The 20,643-nt window shown below is 31.6% G+C and overlaps 2 protein-coding genes across 4 annotated transcripts; both read right to left on the minus strand.

The window, feature by feature from the left end:
• Positions 1 to 4,605: 4,605 nt before the first annotated feature.
• On the minus strand, positions 4,606 to 8,649 carry LOC108479892 (acid beta-fructofuranosidase-like). Of its 3 annotated transcripts, XM_017782735.2 has the most exons (7): positions 8,044 to 8,649; positions 7,571 to 7,579; positions 5,801 to 6,657; positions 5,554 to 5,715; positions 5,226 to 5,461; positions 5,064 to 5,151; positions 4,606 to 4,957 (listed from the first exon to the last, which is right to left on the minus strand). In XM_017782735.2, exons 1-7 carry the CDS (start codon positions 8,432 to 8,434, stop codon positions 4,751 to 4,753), a joined length of 1,950 nt encoding a protein of 649 aa, XP_017638224.1. In that variant the 5' UTR covers positions 8,435 to 8,649; the 3' UTR covers positions 4,606 to 4,750. The 3 variants fall into 3 exon arrangements, with proteins under 3 accessions (XP_017638224.1, XP_052879037.1, XP_052879038.1); XM_053023077.1 differs by lacking the exon at positions 7,571 to 7,579 and having other exon boundaries at positions 8,044 to 8,648; XM_053023078.1 differs by lacking the exons at positions 7,571 to 7,579; positions 8,044 to 8,649 and adding an exon at positions 6,784 to 6,910.
• A 6,848-nt stretch (positions 8,650 to 15,497) lies between these two features.
• LOC108476962 (probable trehalose-phosphate phosphatase F) lies at positions 15,498 to 20,213 on the minus strand. The gene is made up of 13 exons (XM_017779349.2): positions 19,980 to 20,213; positions 18,231 to 18,327; positions 17,589 to 18,131; positions 17,352 to 17,492; positions 17,176 to 17,247; positions 16,922 to 17,047; positions 16,741 to 16,797; positions 16,553 to 16,654; positions 16,389 to 16,466; positions 16,170 to 16,239; positions 16,023 to 16,093; positions 15,835 to 15,927; positions 15,498 to 15,736 (listed from the first exon to the last, which is right to left on the minus strand). Exons 3-13 carry the CDS (start codon positions 17,886 to 17,888, stop codon positions 15,683 to 15,685), a joined length of 1,164 nt encoding a protein of 387 aa, XP_017634838.1. The 5' UTR covers positions 17,889 to 18,131; positions 18,231 to 18,327; positions 19,980 to 20,213; the 3' UTR covers positions 15,498 to 15,682.
• Positions 20,214 to 20,643: the final 430 nt, after the last annotated feature.

Genomic DNA, 20,643 nt, shown 5'->3' on the forward strand with positions numbered 1-20,643 from the left:
ATAGTATGGAAATAGTATTGAGATAAATTAGGTATGTATAGTTAAGGTTTGAACAAATATGCTCATGTATATATATAAGTTTGATGCTTGATGATTGAGGTGTCTTTTGGCATATTGGTTGTATGAACATTTGGTATGGAGATTAGTCATTCTTTGCATAATTTGAGTATGTTTAAAGACCTTGTATACATGTACAAATTTCTTATAGGTTTATGCTTGAAAGGGTGAAAGAAATGGCTTGGAAGTGGTCATTTTCCTATCCACACGGTCTAAGACACGGACGTGTGTCTTAATCGTGTGTGACACACAACCATGTGACACGACCATGTGTCCCCTATAGTTTCTAAAGGTTTCAAGTAAGCTAGTTACACGGCCTAGCACACGGACGTGTGAGGCCATTTCAAGTGTTACACGGCCTGGCACACAGGCGTGTGGTTTGGCCGTGTGGCACAAGTCAGTGAGTTACACGGGCACGGACATGACCATGTGTCCCTATTTCAAATGTTACACGGCTTGAGACACAAGTATGTGTCTCAGTCGTGTGAGTCACACGGCCTGGCCACATGGCCGTGTGAACCTTATAGTTTGAAAATTTCTATCTTTTTCTATGAAATTATAAATGTTTCTGATTTAGTCTCGAATTGTTTTTAAAGTGATTCTAAGGCCCTGAGGGCTCAAATAAGGGACGTTATGCATTTGTTTGAATGAATTATGTTATGATATATGAAATGTTTAAGAATAGAAGTTTTTAAGTTACGATTTTTTGGTAATGCTCCGTAACCCTATTTCAACGATAGATACAGGCTAAGGGTTCACGTGTAAGAGTTATTTGATTTAATGGCAATTGGTTACCTTCTTTCATTATAAAAATAAATAAACATATATAACATGAACTCGTTTAAAACCTTAAATAATAATATAAACACTAAAATAAATAGTTTTGCAATTTATAAGATACATAAATATGCCAACGAAACTTTTGCTTAATAATAAAATTGAGAATCTATGAATTTTGAGGTGTAAGTTTAAATATATTTTGGGTATGATTTTTTTTCGAAGGTTTGATTATGCTTAATAATAATGGTTGTTTTAGGTATAAATATTTATATATGTATTATTAGTACTTACAGTTATTATTGTAGTTGTAATTGTACTCGTAACTTAAAAGAAAACCTAAATAATCAAGGATTTATGTTGAACTCTTAATATAATATTTGGTATTTGAACTTTACATTTTTTAATTTGGTACCTAACTTTTTTGGTTCAATTTAATATCTGAACTTGACATTTTTTTCTAATTTGGTACCTAAGCTTTTAGGTTCAATTTGATAACTAAATTTATTATATGTTATACAAATTATGCAAAACACTTACAGATTAATTTTTTGTATTATGCTACTAAAATATTGTTAGTATTAAAGGAAATTTATGTTGAAAAAGTTTTTTAAAACCCCAAATTAAAAGAAATTCATTATATTCAATTAATAAAATAAATAAAACTAAAAGTAATTGAACATATAAAATACAAAAAAATTATATTATATGTCACATGTCGATCATACATTGATTATTTTTGCTACCTAATAAAAAATAACATTGTTAGTATATTGGAGTAATTTGTAAATGTTTAACAAGTATCAAATCGAACAAAGAAAAATGTATCAAATTAGAAAAAATAGTCAAGTTCAGGTACCAACTTAGACCCCCCAAAAGTTTAAGTACCAACTTGAGAAAAAAATATCAAGTTTAGGTACCAAATTAAGAAAAATTGTCAAGTTTGGGTACCAAATTGGACAAAAAAATTTAGGTACCAAATTAAGAAAAATATCAAGTTCAAGTACCGAATATTATATTAAACTAACTCTTAATATTCTCAACTCCAAAAGTCAAATTTTGTATATTTGGAATTTAATCTCTTTTACTTATCATATTTTAAAACTTAAGTGTAATTGTTACTACAATTAAAATTATTTTGTTAAATTTAAGTTCATCTCAATGTAATTTTTTAAGTGAGTATTTTTTTTATTTCATCTAACAAAAAATTAATAGGATTAACCATTGAACTTAAAATTAAAAATCTAAAAATAAAAGAACTAAACTCCTAAAAATAAAAATACAAAATTAAATTTTAAATCTGTGAAAAATAGAGGTGAGATAATGAGATAAAAGAAAGAAATGGAAAATGGTTGAGGTCACCTAACTCGTGCTCCCAAAATCTAATACCATAAACTTGGGATAATCTCAAACGGACAAGAAACTTGTTGTGGTTGGAGTACTGTAACATCATATAATCAAAATTGAAGAAAATAATAGCAAAGAAAGAAAAAGAACAGGTTTGGGTGTCCGATTGATTTATTTATTGTGAAAACATGGGGTGAGATGCAAGGAAGAAGTCTCGTGGTGACAAAGCAAGCTTCCATAATTCCAGCAGCAATTCATTTCCCTTTTCCCACTTTATCATCCAAATGGACCGACCATCACATTCAATGCTATGATTTCCTTAATAATTTAATCTGGATTTAAATATAAATAAAGCAATCCGAGATGATAATCCCGCCCTTTTCTAGTTCTTTTAAAGCTTAATGTATTCTGACGCATTACCCCATTTCCAATCAAATATTGTAATTTCACTAACTTTTCATTTTTTTTATTTAATTTTAACTTCCTTGTTTATTTTAATTTAAGTATATATAAGTTTTTTTTATATAGAATCTGAGATTGTTTTATTCTTTAAATTTTAAAAATTAATTCGTTTTATTTTTATTTTAATTTAAGTATGTTATTTTTGTCAATCATATACCGCAATGTATAAGGACAACTTAATAAAAAATTCAAGTTAATAAATTTTGATAGAAAATACTTACAATTTTAATGACTAGACTAAGATTTTAAATAAAAATAGGACTTAAGTTTTAACATTTTTAGTATAGGATTAAATCTAAAAATATTGTCAAAGTACAAGGGCTAACCAAATATTTTAACCTAATATCTTTATAATTTTATAATTTTTCTTGCATTTTTAGATTACATCATGAGTTTTGAAATCGGATTAGTGGTCGAACTAGTCAAATCTTATTCTTAATCCAACATTTGGTCTGATTTTAATTAAATAAATTATTAAAATTTTCTTAAAATTTAAAATTAATATATATAAAACGATAAAACTTTATTTAATCATTGCTTCAATTAATTTTTATCTCCATTCATACTAATTTGTGAATCAACCAATTTTCTCTTGTTTTATAATAATGTGTTGGCTAATTTAGTTTAAACAATTATGGGTTATATATTTTAATGTTGAGAAAATTACAAAATTCAGGGACATTTTATTACTATATCTCTAAATAATATGAGTATATTTAGCTTATTTTTAATTTTTCCAATATTATCTAGAAACGATAGTGTACTTTATCCTTATTTATGGAAGCTTTTAACTCCATCATCATTAGATCAATATTTTTCCTGTAAAAAAGAAGGCTAATAATTTTTCAAAACAGGAGTTTCTTGGTAGATATCATTTAAGAGTTTGATGCATCTTCTCCCCACAACAGTCCGATAAGAAAAGAAGTATCAGTTGACTAGAGTTGAAAGGAAAAGATTGCTCCCTATCAATAATAGAACTAGACATGTTTTTCTATTCCTTTCTTCTTTGTTTTCTGCACGAACTTACTTTTGCTTTTTATGCTAGTTCAATGGCTTCTCTGAGAAAATTCAATTGTTGTTGGTATTACGTAAACAACGAACAAATTCAAGTCCATTTCAAAATGTCCAAAGTTCAGCTTATCACACTAGAAATGTGTGTATATAACCCGATGATCCAATTTACTTCATGGTCCTCAATGATTGCTCTGCTCCCGCTCGTCCGAATTACCCATAGATGATCAATCTGCATTGAGTTTTATAGAACCCGTTCTTGGTCTCTTCCCCAAATAGGTGTTAAAGGGACTATCCTTGGCGGTGCAGAGAGGGCATAAAATTGTGTTTAACCACACTAGCCTTTATATTATTCGAATCTGCCAAAAACCGTTGGATCCAGATTTCCCAGCGAATATGGTGACCCGAGGGATTTTGGCATATGCGCTGTTAAAATTGTATCGAAGCTAGACTTCCCAATTAGCATTGGATTCATTCAAGTTTGGAGAGCCATTTCTCAACTTCGTCCACCAATGTTTAGAATGGTACATTATCTTCCAGGGGAGTGAGTACCTGCTATAAATGGACCCAGAATAAGGCCATGGGCTGGATCTCCCACATAAATGGCTCTCAATTCTCAGCCCAATCAAGGCTCCATATACTTGGATGCTTTGCAGGCTAGGCTTACATGACATGTATGTATGGTCACCCTACACAAATCGGACATATATTTAGACCTGTTCGTGCTTCTTCTTCTTTTTTTTTTTTTTTTAAATGTTATTTCATATTTTATACCTAATTTAATTTTTTTTATCTTGTTTGTGCCATGATCAAATTTGTTAAGACATATTGCAAATATATCTTTTAATATAGACTTTGGTGACTCCCAGCTCTATCCATCCTCCCTTTTCGCAGTTGTTTCTCTACTAAAGGGGTTCTTGCTCCTCTGAAGTATTCGGTTTAACTCTTCGATTTCTAATAAAATTTTTATTGGCCTAGTAAAAAGCCGAAAAGAATAACTAGTACAAAAAACAAGAAACTTCATTTTCCTTTGAATAGCAGGAGGTACAATAATTAATTAATCAATGGTGACTTCTGGATTAACTTCTATTCGGTCCTATTGGGACTCCTTATCGTTTGGATAAGGTCGAATGAAAGCAGAGTTCATTTGCCAGATCCTAAGTGAGGCACTGACACTGGCCTCAGTAGCATTGTTGAATAAGAACAGCTTAGCAGCTCCATAGATTGCTTTCGTCGGATAAACCCGAGATGTGATGACTGTCCTTCCACCTTGAGCAAAGCTTTCAACGATCGAATGATCCACCTGCAAACCAAAATACCATTTTCATGTTTTATTGATTATTCTCATAGATAGTGATGCATTTTATACATGTAGTAATAGGAGAGCATGGAACCGAGTTTAAACTCACCAAGACTCTGAGGGATAATTTTTCGCCCTCCAGTACTGGAACCAAGTTCCCATAAATTTGTTTATTAACATCAGATGCTACAGATGATCTGAAAAATGCAACATGGTAAGTCCAAGGCCGAGTCATCTGGTAAGTGAAGAACAGCTTAGGGTTTATGCATACCGAGATTGATCATTGCAGAAGAAAGTCTTGAGTTTGCCATCGGATCCTTTGGCGATGTAGAAGTATACAGGTGTCTGTTCACTGAGGCTGTCATCCGCAAGCACCAACAGACCAAATGGTCCCAATGCCCCACGTTCTACAGTTCCACCACTGCTGCTGCAGCTGAATGTTACATTGGACCCTGTTGTTTTCTCTAACGCCTCGTTATCTATCTCAAACTCCGCTATGATATCCAACTGTAACATGACCAGAATCTTCTTGTCAACTAACAGGATCTCGGTCGAGAAAGTATCGGTTATACACATAAATACATGACAAAAAGACGAACCTGTGTGGCTGGACCAACATCTAGAGGAACAACAGATCCGGCCTGGACTTTCACCTGGTTAAATTCGTAACTCTTCAACCTCAAACTTTCTATTTCTTCCACTGGCCACTGAAGCAAATGAGTACCAGTCTTCTTGTCAAACAAAATCGTCCTCGGGATGCTCTGTAAGACAGCACATTAGAAACAAGTTAAACGGTTGAAGGAACTGAAGAAATGCGGTTTTCTAGTTTATGCTTATGGTGGATACCTGAACAGATGCCCATCCTTTCTGCATATCAGCAGCTTCGCTATCGGATTCTCCAATCCATCCCCACAAAACTCTTCTGTTTTTGTTCTGATCGTAGAAAGTCTTGGCAGCATAGTATATACCATAATCATACCTTAGTCCAATGCCAACATCAATCTTAGGTTCATCAGGAATCCATGTACCATTCTTCTCATGATAAGTCCCAATTGAATAGTAATCATGTCTGTCATCATCCAGGCTTGCCTTCACGACATGCTTCACACTCGGTCCATTAACCGAAGTGTCCAAGCCATTTTCCTCCGTTTTTGAAACAGGGAAGAAGTCCACACACTCCCACATGCCAGTTCCGGGCACAGCATGAAGTATCCCATCTAATAACTCATAGTTTATGAAGTCCTTAGTATCATACACCAAAGCTACGCCGGTTTTATTGATCTTGGACCCTATGGTAATGCGCCATTTCCCTTCGGAGGTCAACCAGGCGGTAGTAGGGTCGCGGAAATCCTTGTCAAGAATGCCCGGAGGAGGAACTAAAACAGGGTTCCCAGAATACTTGACCCAGTTGATAAGAAGAGGGTCAGAGTGGTCAGCAGGATAAGCAAGGTTTTGAACTTGAACATTCTCGGTGGTGGATCCTGTATATAGCATAACAACTTTTCCGTCAGGGAGGATCGTGGCGGAACCGGTCCAGACGCCATTTTTATCGTACCACTGGTCAGCAACCATTGCCAGTGGGAGGTGAAGCCAATGGATCAAGTCCTTGGATACCGCATGACCCCAAACTATGTCACCCCACACAGCAGCATGGGGATTGTACTGGTAGAAGAAATGATACCATCCCTTGTAGAACAATGGACCTGTAACGATTAACAGCCCAAATTCAGCCAATCATAAACAAAACATGTCGTTTAAAAAAAGAATTCTGACATTTTTTATGGAACTGAATGCCATGAAATTACTTCAAATCATATAGAAGTAATTACCATTACATTTTCGTTGTTCATGCATTCAAATACATGAATCTTAGTTGTCAAAAGCCAATTATGCCTATGCTGTAATATGTGGACAAGCAACCTCGGTTTTCTGCCCTGCCAATTATGCCTATCGAGCTTTTACAAACATTCAAGTTCTTACTTTTCTATCATTTTAATAGCAACTTTTAAGCCAGTCAGTCACGTGCTCTTTCTTTATTTAAAAAAAAAAGCTATAATTGAACAGTTAATCATGTGCACGTTACAGATTTACAGCCCAAGTTCATAATGCTAGAAATTTCAGGTTGGATTTGACAAATGAATGAAAGAAAATACCAAAACAATCAATTTTCCTCATTTCACGAGCTGTCTACGTTAAAAGAGGGAAAAAAAATAATGTCTAATTTAATTTAATCAGTTCTATTTTAAAAATAATTGAACAAAATTTCAATGATATGTACTTTCATAACAGTGTATGGTTAAATAATAATGAATGTAATAGATGAAAAATATAAAATTAATAGCAATGGTGGGCTCCAACTTTTTGACAAACTAGGAATTATTGAGTATATTATGGAATCTAATTCTAATTAGGGAATATTTAGTTTTCAATTAGTTGTCTATTCAATCAGATACTGCAGTTAATCAAGGGGGGCAAAAAGTTGTTTTGTGGATTGCGTCTTGCCCCCCCCCCGCCCAAAAAAAAAGCCCTCTTTCTTTTTAACCTCAAAAAAATAAGAGGTCGTAAAGGTTTCACTTTTATACAAGCTTGGGTATACAAAATTATACAGGGCCTTACCATTAGGATCTGAAGCAGAACGAACCAGATTCCCATGTCAGAGCAATAACGTATGAACAAGCACCCAGCCAAACAAACAAAAAAAACCCAAAATGTCAGAGATATGTAACAATAATAAAAAAACAACATATGTAAGAAGAAAAAGAAAAACCCAGATCTAATCACTCGTCATTTTCTTCCATGAAATAAGGAACTGTTGGAAATTTGAATCCACCCGAAATTAATCATCAAGTATATGCTACTTCATTTTCATGGTGTTTTTATAAAGAAAAAAAAAATTGTTAAGATTCAACTAAGTATGTATTTCATGTTCTTCTCCCACATCTTTTCAGCTTTCGACCATTGATAATATGATTGAATTACAGTGGAAATTATTAATAAACTTTTTTATCTAGTATAATATTAAAAAAGTAGGGGAACTTTTTAAATAATTTCAAAGGAAGTGGGAAAAAGGAACCTCTTTTTTCTCTTACCATTCATCCAATTCTTTTCAGGTTGAAAGTGAAAAGCTGTTCTTTGCCATGACAGCATGCTATTATTCCATGGATACGCCAGCTGATTCTCGTTATCTTTGGCAAAAAGCCTGTTCGATTTCTCTGACACTCCGACTGCCGGCCCACGTGACACCGGCCGCAACTGTTTCTCGGAGGAGGGCGAAGCCAATGAGCCATGTTCGTTTTCTTTGACGAAACCATTATCTGATCCATTGTTACTTGTCAACAAAGCCGCAAAAAATCCGACCGTCAACAACACAAAAAAGATTGAAAGCTGCAATTTCATGGGTTTCCGGCGATTTTCCGAAGGCCCCGTTGGATCGGAGCCGGCATGGCTAGAAACCGGAAGGAATGGTCTTGTATCCACCATTGTGGATAACTTGGTTAAAAAATGGAGATGGAAAAAATGTGAGTTAGAAAGAGATGAGCGATGGCTGAGTATGTTTGAAGAGTTGGCGTCTGACTATTATATAAGGGCTATGCTTCGCTTGGCCAATAAGTTGGGCGGTTTCCAGGATTGACATTTGACGGGGGCAAAGAAAGTGACCAAAACCAACACTAATTTTACCTCATCTATATCTGTACTTACATTATACCTTTTATTTTTATTTTTCAGGAAGTTAATTAGAGAACAACTGGGTTGAGATATTATTAAAATATTATTTTATTTATATTTATATTAAAATTTTAATTAAGTTAATATCATGAATAAATTAAACAATAATTTAATTAAAATATTATAAAATTACCTCTTATATGCAAAGAAACAAAATTAATATGAATTTTTTTAAAAAAATAAAGTTCATAAAACTAAATGAAACTAGCTTTTTTAAAGGAGAGTTTTCATAGGTTTAAACCTGATTTGTTATCTCACACCAATTTAACAAGACTATCTGTAATTAAATTATTTTTTCGAGAGATATATTAAGATATTCCTATATTTTATCCTTTTTAAAAGCTGATGAATTTTTTAATTAAAACAGAATTTAAGTCACCAAAAAAAGTCTCTTAAATTGCTTTAACGACTTCGAGACGATAAAATTTAATACATAGAGTAAACTAAACTTAGTTTATTTGAAATGAAATTTTAGATCTAACACTTGCAATGAAATCTAAAAGCATAACAAAATAATTTGTCATACACATTCTACTTGATTTGTGGTAAACTAGGGAAGTGCCACTGCCACTGCCACATGTATTAGCTGTTATTACAGTAAAAAAAAAAAAAAAAAGCATAGGGGATTCAATCATGTTATCCATTGAATAACCGCAGACAAGACAGAAGTTGGACAAGTCTCGTGTATGTTGTATTCAGAGGGTAAGAGGTGCATCATTTGCTTTCACAGACCATACATTTAGTTTTAGTTGTATATTAGCAGCGGGTTTGGTGGGGGTGGGAAAATTACAAAATATTGGCTTTATACAAATAATTGCTTATTCGCAGTTATGGAAGTATATTAATTATGTAGAAAACAATGATTTTTATGGAACTTTTTATCTGGCTACTTAATAATGACAGCAAGGCTCATTTAACACTTCATTTTATTTCTATAAAACTTGCGAAAAGAAATTAAATTTTAGCAGTGATATATCAGTAAAGAATAGGCAGTCAAAGAAAGAGGAATACAACTGAAGGAGAAGACTGTGAGTATTTGTTAGGTATATGTTTAGCTTTTATTACAAGAAAAAACTTGAGTGCACGTAGGTCCGGCAATTATTCAGTTAAAAACCAGGATGAATGAGTAAGTGCTGATTAGGATTTGAAAAGAAATGGTCCATCCACAGCCACCAGTTTTTTTTTTTTTCTTTTTAAAGAAAACCAATTAATGGCAACACGTAAATTATTGGATCATGTGGAGCTCCTATCCACATGCAAAAGATAATTGATTATTCTGCTCCCTTTTGTCTATTTTCAATGTTACATTCAAATTAATGAACAGCTTAAACTACATTTTAAAACTTACTTCCCCACGACAATTTAAACAACAGCTGTTAATGTTTTTTTTTTAAATATATTATTATTATTATTATTAGAAATTATGAATAATAATAACACAAAGACATATTACGATAAATAAATTATTACAAATTAATGCATAAATGTCATGTCTACTCAAAAAATTTAAAGGACAAACTAATAATAATTGCAACATATTAGAATAAATTCTAAGCAAATCAAAGATGTATCAATTTAATTAAGACATTGATTTGCAACCTAACCTCGTCATCATCAAATCAATCAACCTAACGAGAAACACCAATTAATCAACAAAAAAATGACAAAAGCCTTAAGAGACTCATTGCATAATGACGCATAAAAGGTTAAGTCTCAAATAGCTTATCCTCCTCCTCATTATCTCAGATTTGTCACCATTGCTACGATTTATCATTATAAAGTCCTTTGAGAACAATTCTTAATAAATCTAGTGACATCATTATATTGATGAATCTCATATATATATGTCAAAACATGACTAAAATTAAAATTAAAATTGTAAATACTTTTTAAAAAATAGAGTTGACAAAATAAAATTCACAAAAAAATATGGACAAAATCAAATCACAATTATAAGGATTAAAATTAATAACAAGATAAAATTTAAAATATATATATTGAAATTAAAAGTTGGTGTCACCAATGGCAAAACAAAATTTTAATTTTCGATAGTAATATATTTATGTGGTCCATTTTTGGGTACCTTTAAAAGTTGTAAGTTAAATTCATGTAATTATCATTATCCTCATCTAATTTTTGACACGTAAAAAATATCAATTGTTATAATTATTATAAAAATATATATCAATTAATGTCCTAAACACACTCAAAACAAAAGCAAACAATACAAATATACCTACCCACCCCCCCCCCCCCAAAAAAAAAAAAAAAGTAACCTCATATTGCATGTTCCTCTTTTGTTTTAATGTCTTGCCTGTCCTGCATGTTTCCACATGCATTTTTTTTTTTTGGGGGGGGGGGGAATTATTGTTTAAACTTTTAATTAAATTGAAAAATTTTAGATCACCGATTTTTTGTCGTCAAAATGAGAAATGTGGACCAATCAGGAACAGTGTATAGTTCAAAACGTACATGATTTTGCTACAATAATTATACCATATAATGCAGAATATGGTTGGTGAAGGTTGAGGTGGAGACTGGGGTGGGCTCCTGAGGATTTTGGCTATTAATACATGAACTCTTTTGATTGGTAGGCAAATGAAGGTCGCATGGTATTTCCAGTTATATTTCTCCATCATATGATTTAAGCCTTTAAAATTATTTTTCACTATACATCCACCAACACATGTCCGATTTAAATGCCTATGGTTTAATTTAGTGATTATTATTGATTCGCCCGAAAATTATCATGTCACAACTTCAATTGAACAATTGATTAAAAAAAAAAAAACAACTTCGTTATATGAACTAAATTGAATGTCAAATTGTCTAATAAAATAATATATATTAAAAGATTGAAATCTCTATGCATATGAAATAAGTTAAAAGCATAATATAATTGAATTTTATTTTCTTAACTTAGTATATAAGTTTTTTCAATTTAATTTTACCTTCTCAAACATTAATGGTATTAATTTTTTTATGAGGTGACAAAATAACTATATTCGAGTGTCAAGAAAGTGAAGACACAATTTTTTTCAACTTAGGGACTTAATTTATATTATGAGAAGATCCGTTAACACTTCACATCACATGAACAATAAACTTATATTAAAATGGGATGGGCCATAGACATTTGCTAATCACTTAGAAACCAAATGTTGAAATGGAAGTGTCTAACTGTCGTGATCACTTTGATAACCACTACAATGAACAAGTAAAACAAAGTAAACAATGAACACAAAGGATTATTTACGTAACTCAACTTTCCTACGTGTACGAAGCCAGGCTTGGCAAGTAATTCCACTATTTTTTATTTCACAATATAACAAGTGAATTGAGGCTTCTCACTCTCCAAGTATAAAGATCTCACTTTTGTACATAAAAACTAGAACATTCACCTCTAAAGTTGTAAACATAAACTATTTACTTTCTATTGCATTCACAAAATACATTCTTCTATGAACAATAAAGTGTTATCTATACTCTCACACAAAACTTATACAAGTATCTCAATATATAGACGTTTTAAAAACTTGCTAACATACTAAAGACTAATTATAATCTAAACCCTTAAAATAGTAACTACAAAATGGCAAAAGGCAAAGATATTTTGTAGGCAAAGATATTTTCGAATCAACTGCAAAGCACCTTATGTCAAAGCTAAAATTACGACGAGCTAAACGATAATATCACATACTGTGTCATAATTATTTTTCTCTAATTAATTTAAATTAATTAAGAGGCAAATAATATAAATTATCCAAGTTGCGACCTATTGGCGGAATGTTTATTTTTTCCAAGAATAGCTTGAGTTCAAATCACAGTAGTACAAAAAAATTAAGTGATAATATTAAATATTTATCTTATCTCTAATTAATTAAACTAATGTGAGATAAAAATAAATAAAAGAGTTTAACTTAGATGCATGTGGATTACTCAAATGAAGAGTTTATATTTTACAAGAATTCTTTTTTACCCAAATGACTAATATTACAAAAGAGGGTCTCTTTTAAACCATTCTACATATTTACAAGTTCAGAAAACCAAAAAATCTTCAAAAAAATAATTTTGAGAATTCTAAATTCTCTCCAAAATTTCAAGAAATTTCTACAGAATTTAAACAACTTGAAAAAAATTCTTGAAGAACACCATATTGGTTTTGAAGAAAGTTGTCATCTGATCTTATTCAATCGAAAAAAGAAGTTTACACACTAATTTCGTGTTAAAAATAAAGCTTGAAAAATAATAAATTAAATAATTTTCTTTATTAATTATGAGTTACAATCTTTAGATAAATTCTTTGATTATCTTGGATAGATGTAGGTCAGTTCAAGAATTGTTGAGATTTGAATTTGAAGTGAGGCTTAAGGAGTTTTGATTCCTTGAGATTTTAATTTGTGTTGGACTTAAGGATCTTTGAGACTCGATCTTGAATCAATGTAATCCGTTTAAAGGGTTGTTGAGATTTGATTTTAAAGACGAGTGATGAAGATTTGATCCAAGGGTCTTGTAGACCTGATCTTGGATGGATGATTATATTTTAAGGCGTTCTAGACTTTAGATTTAAAAAACAAATTTAGCCTATCTTTTTTTTGTCGGTTAAACAAGATTGGCAAGCAATTTTTTTTTTTAGAAATCTTTTTGGATTCTTCGATTTCTCTGGATTTTGGAGATAGTTTTTAGCATTCAAAATCTTCTCTCTAGGTTTTGATTTCTTAACTTCTAGATATCTAGACTTGTGGATGTGTAGAATAGCTTGAAAGTGAGCCCTTGAAGTGAAAGAGACTTTTTGTGGAATAAAAACTTTTCATTTGATTGTTCCACAAATATTTGAACTCATTTATTTATCTTGAATTAATTTAATAAATTAGAGATAAAATAAGCATTTAATATCATCACTTACTTAAATTAATTTAATTAATGATAATATAAATTTTAATCATTTATCTCTTAATTAATTTAAATTAATTAAAAAATAATAATAACTAAACAGTAAGTGATGTCATCGTTTTAAAACCTAATAATATTGGCTTGACATGTGGTGCTTTGCAATTGGTCTGAAAGTTTTTTCATCTATAAGGAGGTCAAAAAGTGTTTGAATAAAGTTATTGTTCGATCTTGTTCATCTGAAGAAAGGAGATCCAAACATATTTTAAGAACAAATTGTCATAACACTTAAAGCAAATCACATTCTTCTAAGATCAAGTTTAAATTACCTTTAAATCGAAGTTTCACAAAAGAGAAGAATAAAATGAAATTTCTTTGTATATAAGAAGCCTAGAGATCATAACTTTTTTTTAAGTTGATAAATAAAATTTGTCTTGAAATTTACAAAGTCAATTTTTGACTCAAACTATGTATATGCACTAACCCTAAATAGGGTTTAAGGTTTACAATAAATCCTATTTACAATTAGTTTAGAGGATTTTCCTTATCCAAGAAATGCTGCAACACTTGGGAAAGAATATGGTCACAGAACATTAAAAAACCGAGGTTTCTTTTAGTTGAAGTTGGAATTGATTTAAAATCCTCGACTCAGGCAAAAAAAATTCGAAAGCTAAAGAAATCTTATTTGCCATTACTATAGAGTTTAAATAAATAGGAGGAAAATAGTTTGGTAGTTTGATGTTTCACTTTCGAGTTTAAGGTTAATAGGATTAAGGATGTAAAGTTTTGAATTAACGTGGTTCAATGAAAGAGTTGAGTTTGAGTGTATTTATGAGCCAACTGTTAAAGAAGTTGACCTCTTCACCTATAAATCTCAAAGTTTGATCAAGTAAATATTAAACTCAATTATAAATTTCAAACAATTCATTCAACTCAATACCCATTGATATTGAGGTTAAACCAATAACTTGTACAAACTTAAAACCCATGACCCAAACCCTACACTACAAACCTACTATCCCAAACAACAATAATTTTTAGTATGTATTGTTGAACTAACTGCGAGGGTCGTTATATAATATTGTTTTATGGTTACAAGTGATATTTAACTAAATCAATTCTAATCAGGATGCAACCTATCCAAAATAATTTTATACAAAAAATCATTATTAGTTACATGATTTCTTAATTTTTATTCAAGTCTTTTCAATTTTTATGTTAAGCTTAATTTTTAAATTTCTTTACATCTTCATATTGTAAGAGGAATAATAAGAAGAATAATGGTAACATATAAAATATTAGAAATAGTATATAAATAAATACCAACATTTCTAATATTTATGTAAAATTGTAAAAGTTAATAATTTAATTGAAATAGTAAGAGTTTCAAATGCATGTGTCAAAGTTATAATTTTTCAACCACTTACTCAACATTCATTGATTCCAAAGTTGTTTAATAGTTTAATTTTAAAAATCCCATTCGTGTTCTTGAATATAAGCAACTTTGGACATGGATTCCTATAATACAAATTGAACGAAAGAACATAGTTAAATAACATATTATTTGGTATAACAAAAATGTTCAAATCAGCAGTTTTTCTTCAAGTTCAGTTGCTGCATATCTAATTTACTTTATGCTCACAGTTGATCTTGCTAAAAGCCAAGTAACTCATCTATAATTCAGTCAAAAGCGATATGCGACTATTAATCACATATTTTCTCCTTGTAAAGAGACAACAATATTGTCGTGTCAGAGAGTGACAGTCGGCAAAGTACACTAAAATGAAGGAAAAAGATGCTAAGCTTGTGGATCATATTCAATTTGCTTGCTCACATTGTATGAGCACTCTTACAAAAGAAAGCAATCTGAAAATGTAAAACACCCATGGACCAGAGAAAAATGCTTTGCAATATCATGGTGAACATATTTTATTTAAATAATTTGTATATATTATATTTCAAAATTCTGACAAAAGATTTGAAATAATATGGCCATTGCATTTGAACGACCGGATTCATTATAGGTTTAGAATCTTAATAAAAGAAACTGAAAAGGAAAAGGAAAATAAACATATAATTATTATATTATTAAGTGCTCTTGTAAGCTTTTCTTTAAGCTTTTTCAAACTTCTTCCATGTCACCAAAGCCTTGAGAAATTTCTTCACCTGCACCATAATTCCATGTTATTGTATATGTTACAGCATAGCTTTGCTTTGAAAGCAATGGAAATAATAACATTTCTTCACCATGACTTTTGTTTTACCTCTGATGGGTCCCTGACAGAGAAAAATGCATTGCTTTCTTTGGGCACTGAAGACACCAGTATCCCATAACCCAGATTTCTTTCCCTAAAAACCTGATTTAGTGTTTTAAACTTGTATTTAGAATCTGATTGAAAATTCCCTAAATTGCACATACAGTAAACCTGGAATTCGAGTTATATTTACTTGCCTTGAATGCATCCTCATCAGTCTTGTCATCGCCAATATAGATTGCAAGCACATCATCTCTATCACTTAATCCTGCACCAATTTGCATATTAAATTATACCGAAACCGAAATTATCTTGACATCGAAACATGGAGTGAAGTGAAGTACCGAGGGATTCGAGCAGAAATTCGACTGCTTTCCCTTTATTCCAGTCAATCACAGGACGAATCTCTAAAACCTGAAGAACAAGGAAAATAAGTAAATATAGCATGAGGTAAAATGGTAAGAGTTTTCCTATAATGTTAACTATAATGCCAACGAATTCTAAAGAATATAAAAGGGGTTGAGTTGCATATAAAATAACAAAAACAGGACTTGTTTCGATACCTTCCGCCCGTGAGTCAATCTCAAACGAGGATAGTCTTTCAGAATATCATGAACACGTTGTGCGATGGTCGGCCAGTTCTGAGAAAAGGAAACAAAATCGTTGGAACTATGTTTTACTTTCTAGAAACAAAATTGCACTTGGATGTTGGAACCTTATCTCTCACCTTCTCCTCTACATTACGGTAATGAACAGAAGTACAAAACTTGTGATTCTCAACATTTGCACCTTTAATATCTTTAGTATTCTCGACAAGGGTTTTTAAAACCTGCAAAACAAGCCAGGCCTGTTCACCTCTCGATGTTATTAAAGAGTGATCTAGAACAAAAGGAGCTGAAGGTAACATTTACGCACCTCATCAATCATAGGGATGAATTCTCTAGCGGGCTGGAAAAGGTTTACCTCCTTGCCCTGTTGCATAAGCTAATGATTAACTTGAAATTGCGAATGAAGTTCACAATATAAACACCTATTTGATAACCTCGTTATAGAGACAATATATTCGAGAAGCTGTCTAAAGTATTACAAGCCTTACCTGTTGGTCAGTTGATCTAATACAATTTGGATGGTCACCAGACTCTGCATGACTCACAGGGCCCATAATGTCCATTCCATGACTACCAGCATAATAAAGTTCAGTTAGTCCTACCAATTCATAAACCTGAAATTAAGAAACAAAACAAAAATGCAGTAAATGAGACCATATTGTTACCCGGGTTCGGATGATAGCAACAAAGGACAAAGAAGCAATAAAAACATAAGAACATTCGTGAATGACCTACAATCTACCTTATCACGGCTTCTGCCACTAATAATTGCTGTTGGGAAATACTTCGCAACATCCCTGACAGCAGAACGCATCTGAAAATATGGCAAGATTTTTGTTCTTAAATTTTAATCGAAGGAAGATGAAGACAACGGAAGCAATGCCATAAACATGCATCAAAATGGATCATCATACTTACAGAATCAGACATAAATGCCCGATCTGGGTCATCTACTATGGGGGAAAGGGTACCATCATAGTCTAGGAAAACTGCAACCTTTTTGTTCTTGGCATTTTTCAAGATTTGGTCAAAAGATTTAAGTGCAGATGGATATTTAATCTGCATATTTGGCATAACAACAAGCAAGCCAGTTTAACTAGTGAAACGTATATTACAAGTAAAATTATATGCAGCAACAATTAAATCTAGGCATACCATCCAGGAGCAATAAGCAATATCAAAATCATCAGCAGCAGCCTCAATGGTGAAGTCCTTGTCCTTTATTAACCTCTTACGAGGGGGCGATGATGATCTCATCGCCTCTAGCCAACCATTGGACCAAACATCCTCAAGCTTTCCAGGTTTCTTTCTAGGAATCGTCATATACTTGCCCGAGGATAAAGATCCACCTGATTGCTGATAGGAGAGCAGATTCGAGTGGATTCCTAGTCTTGAATTGTTGACTGGAATAGGATCAGTGAGAACCGGAGATGAATGATTTGACTTCAACTCCATAAGATTCAGACCACTTCTTTTTCCTTTTCGTTGATGATAACTTCGGATCACTTTTTAATACACTTATAACAGGTTAAACTAGATTGTTTACGATAGAATCAGCTTTGTCAAGTAGAGTTATGAAGTTTCAATCCTTACAAGAACTTTTTATCCGACCCTCTTGTCAATGAAAAACCACCTCTTCAATGTTTTCTTATCACTACTGCTGGGTGAGCAGTCCATCAATTGCGGGCTTCCTCGAAACTGGTGAACATCACAAGCAAAAATTCAAAATACCAAATATCAGCAAGCTGTAAATTTGAGATTTGAAGTTCTTTTATCTCAAGTAAAACATGTGTCTACCTTCTCATCTCCAAAGCTACACCACATTTATGGCAGATAACAGAACATTATTTGCCTAGTAATATGATTTCCGAATTTGACCAGAATGTGCTAAAATCTGCATGTAAAAAATTAGAAAGAACCATTATAATCCATCCATAAATAAATATATATATAAACGTATGTATAACTAGTGATTCAATAAGAAGAAAAAATAATAACTCAGTTTTGCCAATATGACAAACAAGTCCTAATATTTTTTCCAACGAAAGGACACAGCAAACAGTGAAAAGCATATATAGTCATATATATAAACAAAACAAGGTAAATGAATTGAAGGAGGGATATAAAACAAAACAAATAATAGATGTCAGAAAATTTTCATACATAGCCTACAGATATTAAGCAAAAACAACAGCAATATTTTACAAATTAAAAAAAAAAAAAAAAACTCAAAATGACGAATATATATGTACACACACAAAAGTTGGGAAAAAAAACTTAGTAAATACACTTATTTGATCACCATAGTAGGAAGTATCACCTCATTTTCATTTCTTTGTCCAGCTCATACATACATCTACAATCAAGTAATACTTGAAAATCTAAATGAAATGACTCACCAATTTGTATCAAACTAAAAAGATCTTGAAACGTCATGAGATTATTATCATACATGTGATTACACTGCAGATCTAAATCCATACATCAACATCAAAGTATTATAGTATTAAAACACACAATAATAAAAGAGAAAGAAACAAGTCACTAATAGTATTAACTCTTTTTCCAAGAAACTGCAACTACCAAAACGATCATATATATTTAACACCCACACACACACACCAAAATTGTAAATAAAATAATTACAGTTGAAATAAGAAAAAAAAGTGAAAGATACAAAGCTATCATATTAAAACATCATTCATATTTTAAAAGAAAAGGAAGACTATTCATGGTATAATCTCATGGAATAGTTACAATCAGCAAAGAAGGTTTCATTTTAATATTCTTGAAATGTTAAAGAAAAAAAAGTGAAAGGTTAAATCATTCGAATTTCGTCAATATAATGATATTCCAATGACAAAATAAAAGAAAATTAATCAATAATAAAATTGTACTAAAACAACAAAACATCAAATCTTTAAAAAACAATTTTTATTTGAAACTAGGCGACCCTAAAGAAAACATAATAGCATTGAATCATCGACAGTAATTTGATATTTTCCCTATTGAATGTTAACATGAGAATAGAAAAAAGATTAAGACATGTTTCTAAATTTTTCAATAAATTTATTACCTAGTTCTTCATAGGTAGGAACCGACAAAATAGAAACTTTTACAAAATCAAATAAACAAACAAATGAAATCGACAATCAAAATCATTTTTCTTCTCTTATATACACTACAGCCACCGAAACAGGAAAGATCCCGTACACCATTAAAAAACAATTAAAATATATGTATTTTTTAAAAACAACAAAGAAAAAGATTAAAAACTGAAGACAAATAAAAACAGACCCACAGAAGAAGAAGAATCAAATGTATAACATCCCCAAAGGCTGGAAATATATAGCTGGGTTATAGATACATCATATGTTTATACGTTTGCGTGTTTTCATTTCATTTGACATGCATGTATCACCCAAACGAGTTAAAAACCTTAATGTGAATTGAAATAAGAGATCTTAAATCCTTAAAAGCATCAAAGAATGAGAACCCAACAAATAAAAATATAGAGACAAAAAAAAAACGTTTAATGTAACGAACCTGGCTAACGAGGTGAAACCCAGACGAAGAACCGGTCTCTAAAATGCAGTTCTTACGAGATTCGACAAAGGCGGAACAAAAAGAAGAAGAAGCAAATAACGTAATGGAACAGAGAAACAGAGGTTTTTATGGAGGTGGAAAGGAAAATCTATTAAAAATATCAGGGAAAAAATGAAAATAGAAGCAAAAAAGAAGGAAGAAAAAGAGGAGGAGGAGAATTTAGAGGCAAAAATGGTTACCTATTTATAGAGTTTGAAGAGGAAGGGAACGTGTTAATCAAGATAAGTTGGTTTTTTTTTTTTTTTTTTTTAAGGAAACATAAGCTGTAATTTTCGTTTTTATTTTTGAAAAAAAGAAAAAGAAAATATGAACCGTATTACAGCAATGCCACCTGTAAGAGTATCAGGTGACGTGGCCACGTGTCAGTTTGGGTCCACGGACGTCGCTTTCTTGCATTGCTGGCAGTCGTCGGTGACCGCAATTGTTTTTTTCTTTTTAAGATAAATAAAAAATGATAATTTTCCAATCGGATTATTATTGTCTAATTTACTCAATTCTGGATTTTATTTTTTTTTTGTGTCACGTGGAAGAAACAAAACTAAAGAAACAGTTTCCCCTTTTTCACAGTTTACTGATGAAAGGAAGCACAAATCTCGTGCGATAA

This window comes from Gossypium arboreum, chromosome 12 (genome assembly GCF_025698485.1).
Source record: "Gossypium arboreum isolate Shixiya-1 chromosome 12, ASM2569848v2, whole genome shotgun sequence".
Lineage (NCBI taxonomy): Eukaryota > Viridiplantae > Streptophyta > Magnoliopsida > Malvales > Malvaceae > Gossypium > Gossypium arboreum.

Coding starts and splice junctions, on each gene's coding strand:
- LOC108479892 (XM_017782735.2), bottom strand. CDS start 8,434: ATGGTGGATACAAGACCATTCCTTCCGGTTTCTAGCCATGCCGGCTCC. Junction 5,716..5,800: donor AAGGATGGGCATCTGTTCAG/GTATCCACCATA, acceptor GCTGTCTTACAG/AGCATCCCGAGGACGATTTT. Junction 5,152..5,225: donor TTCTGCAATGATCAATCTCG/GTATGCATAAAC, acceptor TGCATTTTTCAG/ATCATCTGTAGCATCTGATG.
- LOC108476962 (XM_017779349.2), bottom strand. CDS start 17,888: ATGGAGTTGAAGTCAAATCATTCATCTCCGGTTCTCACTGATCCTATT. Junction 16,798..16,921: donor TTAGATCAACTGACCAACAG/GTAAGGCTTGTA, acceptor CTTATGCAACAG/GGCAAGGAGGTAAACCTTTT. Junction 16,655..16,740: donor TCATCCCTATGATTGATGAG/GTGCGTAAATGT, acceptor CTTGTTTTGCAG/GTTTTAAAAACCCTTGTCGA.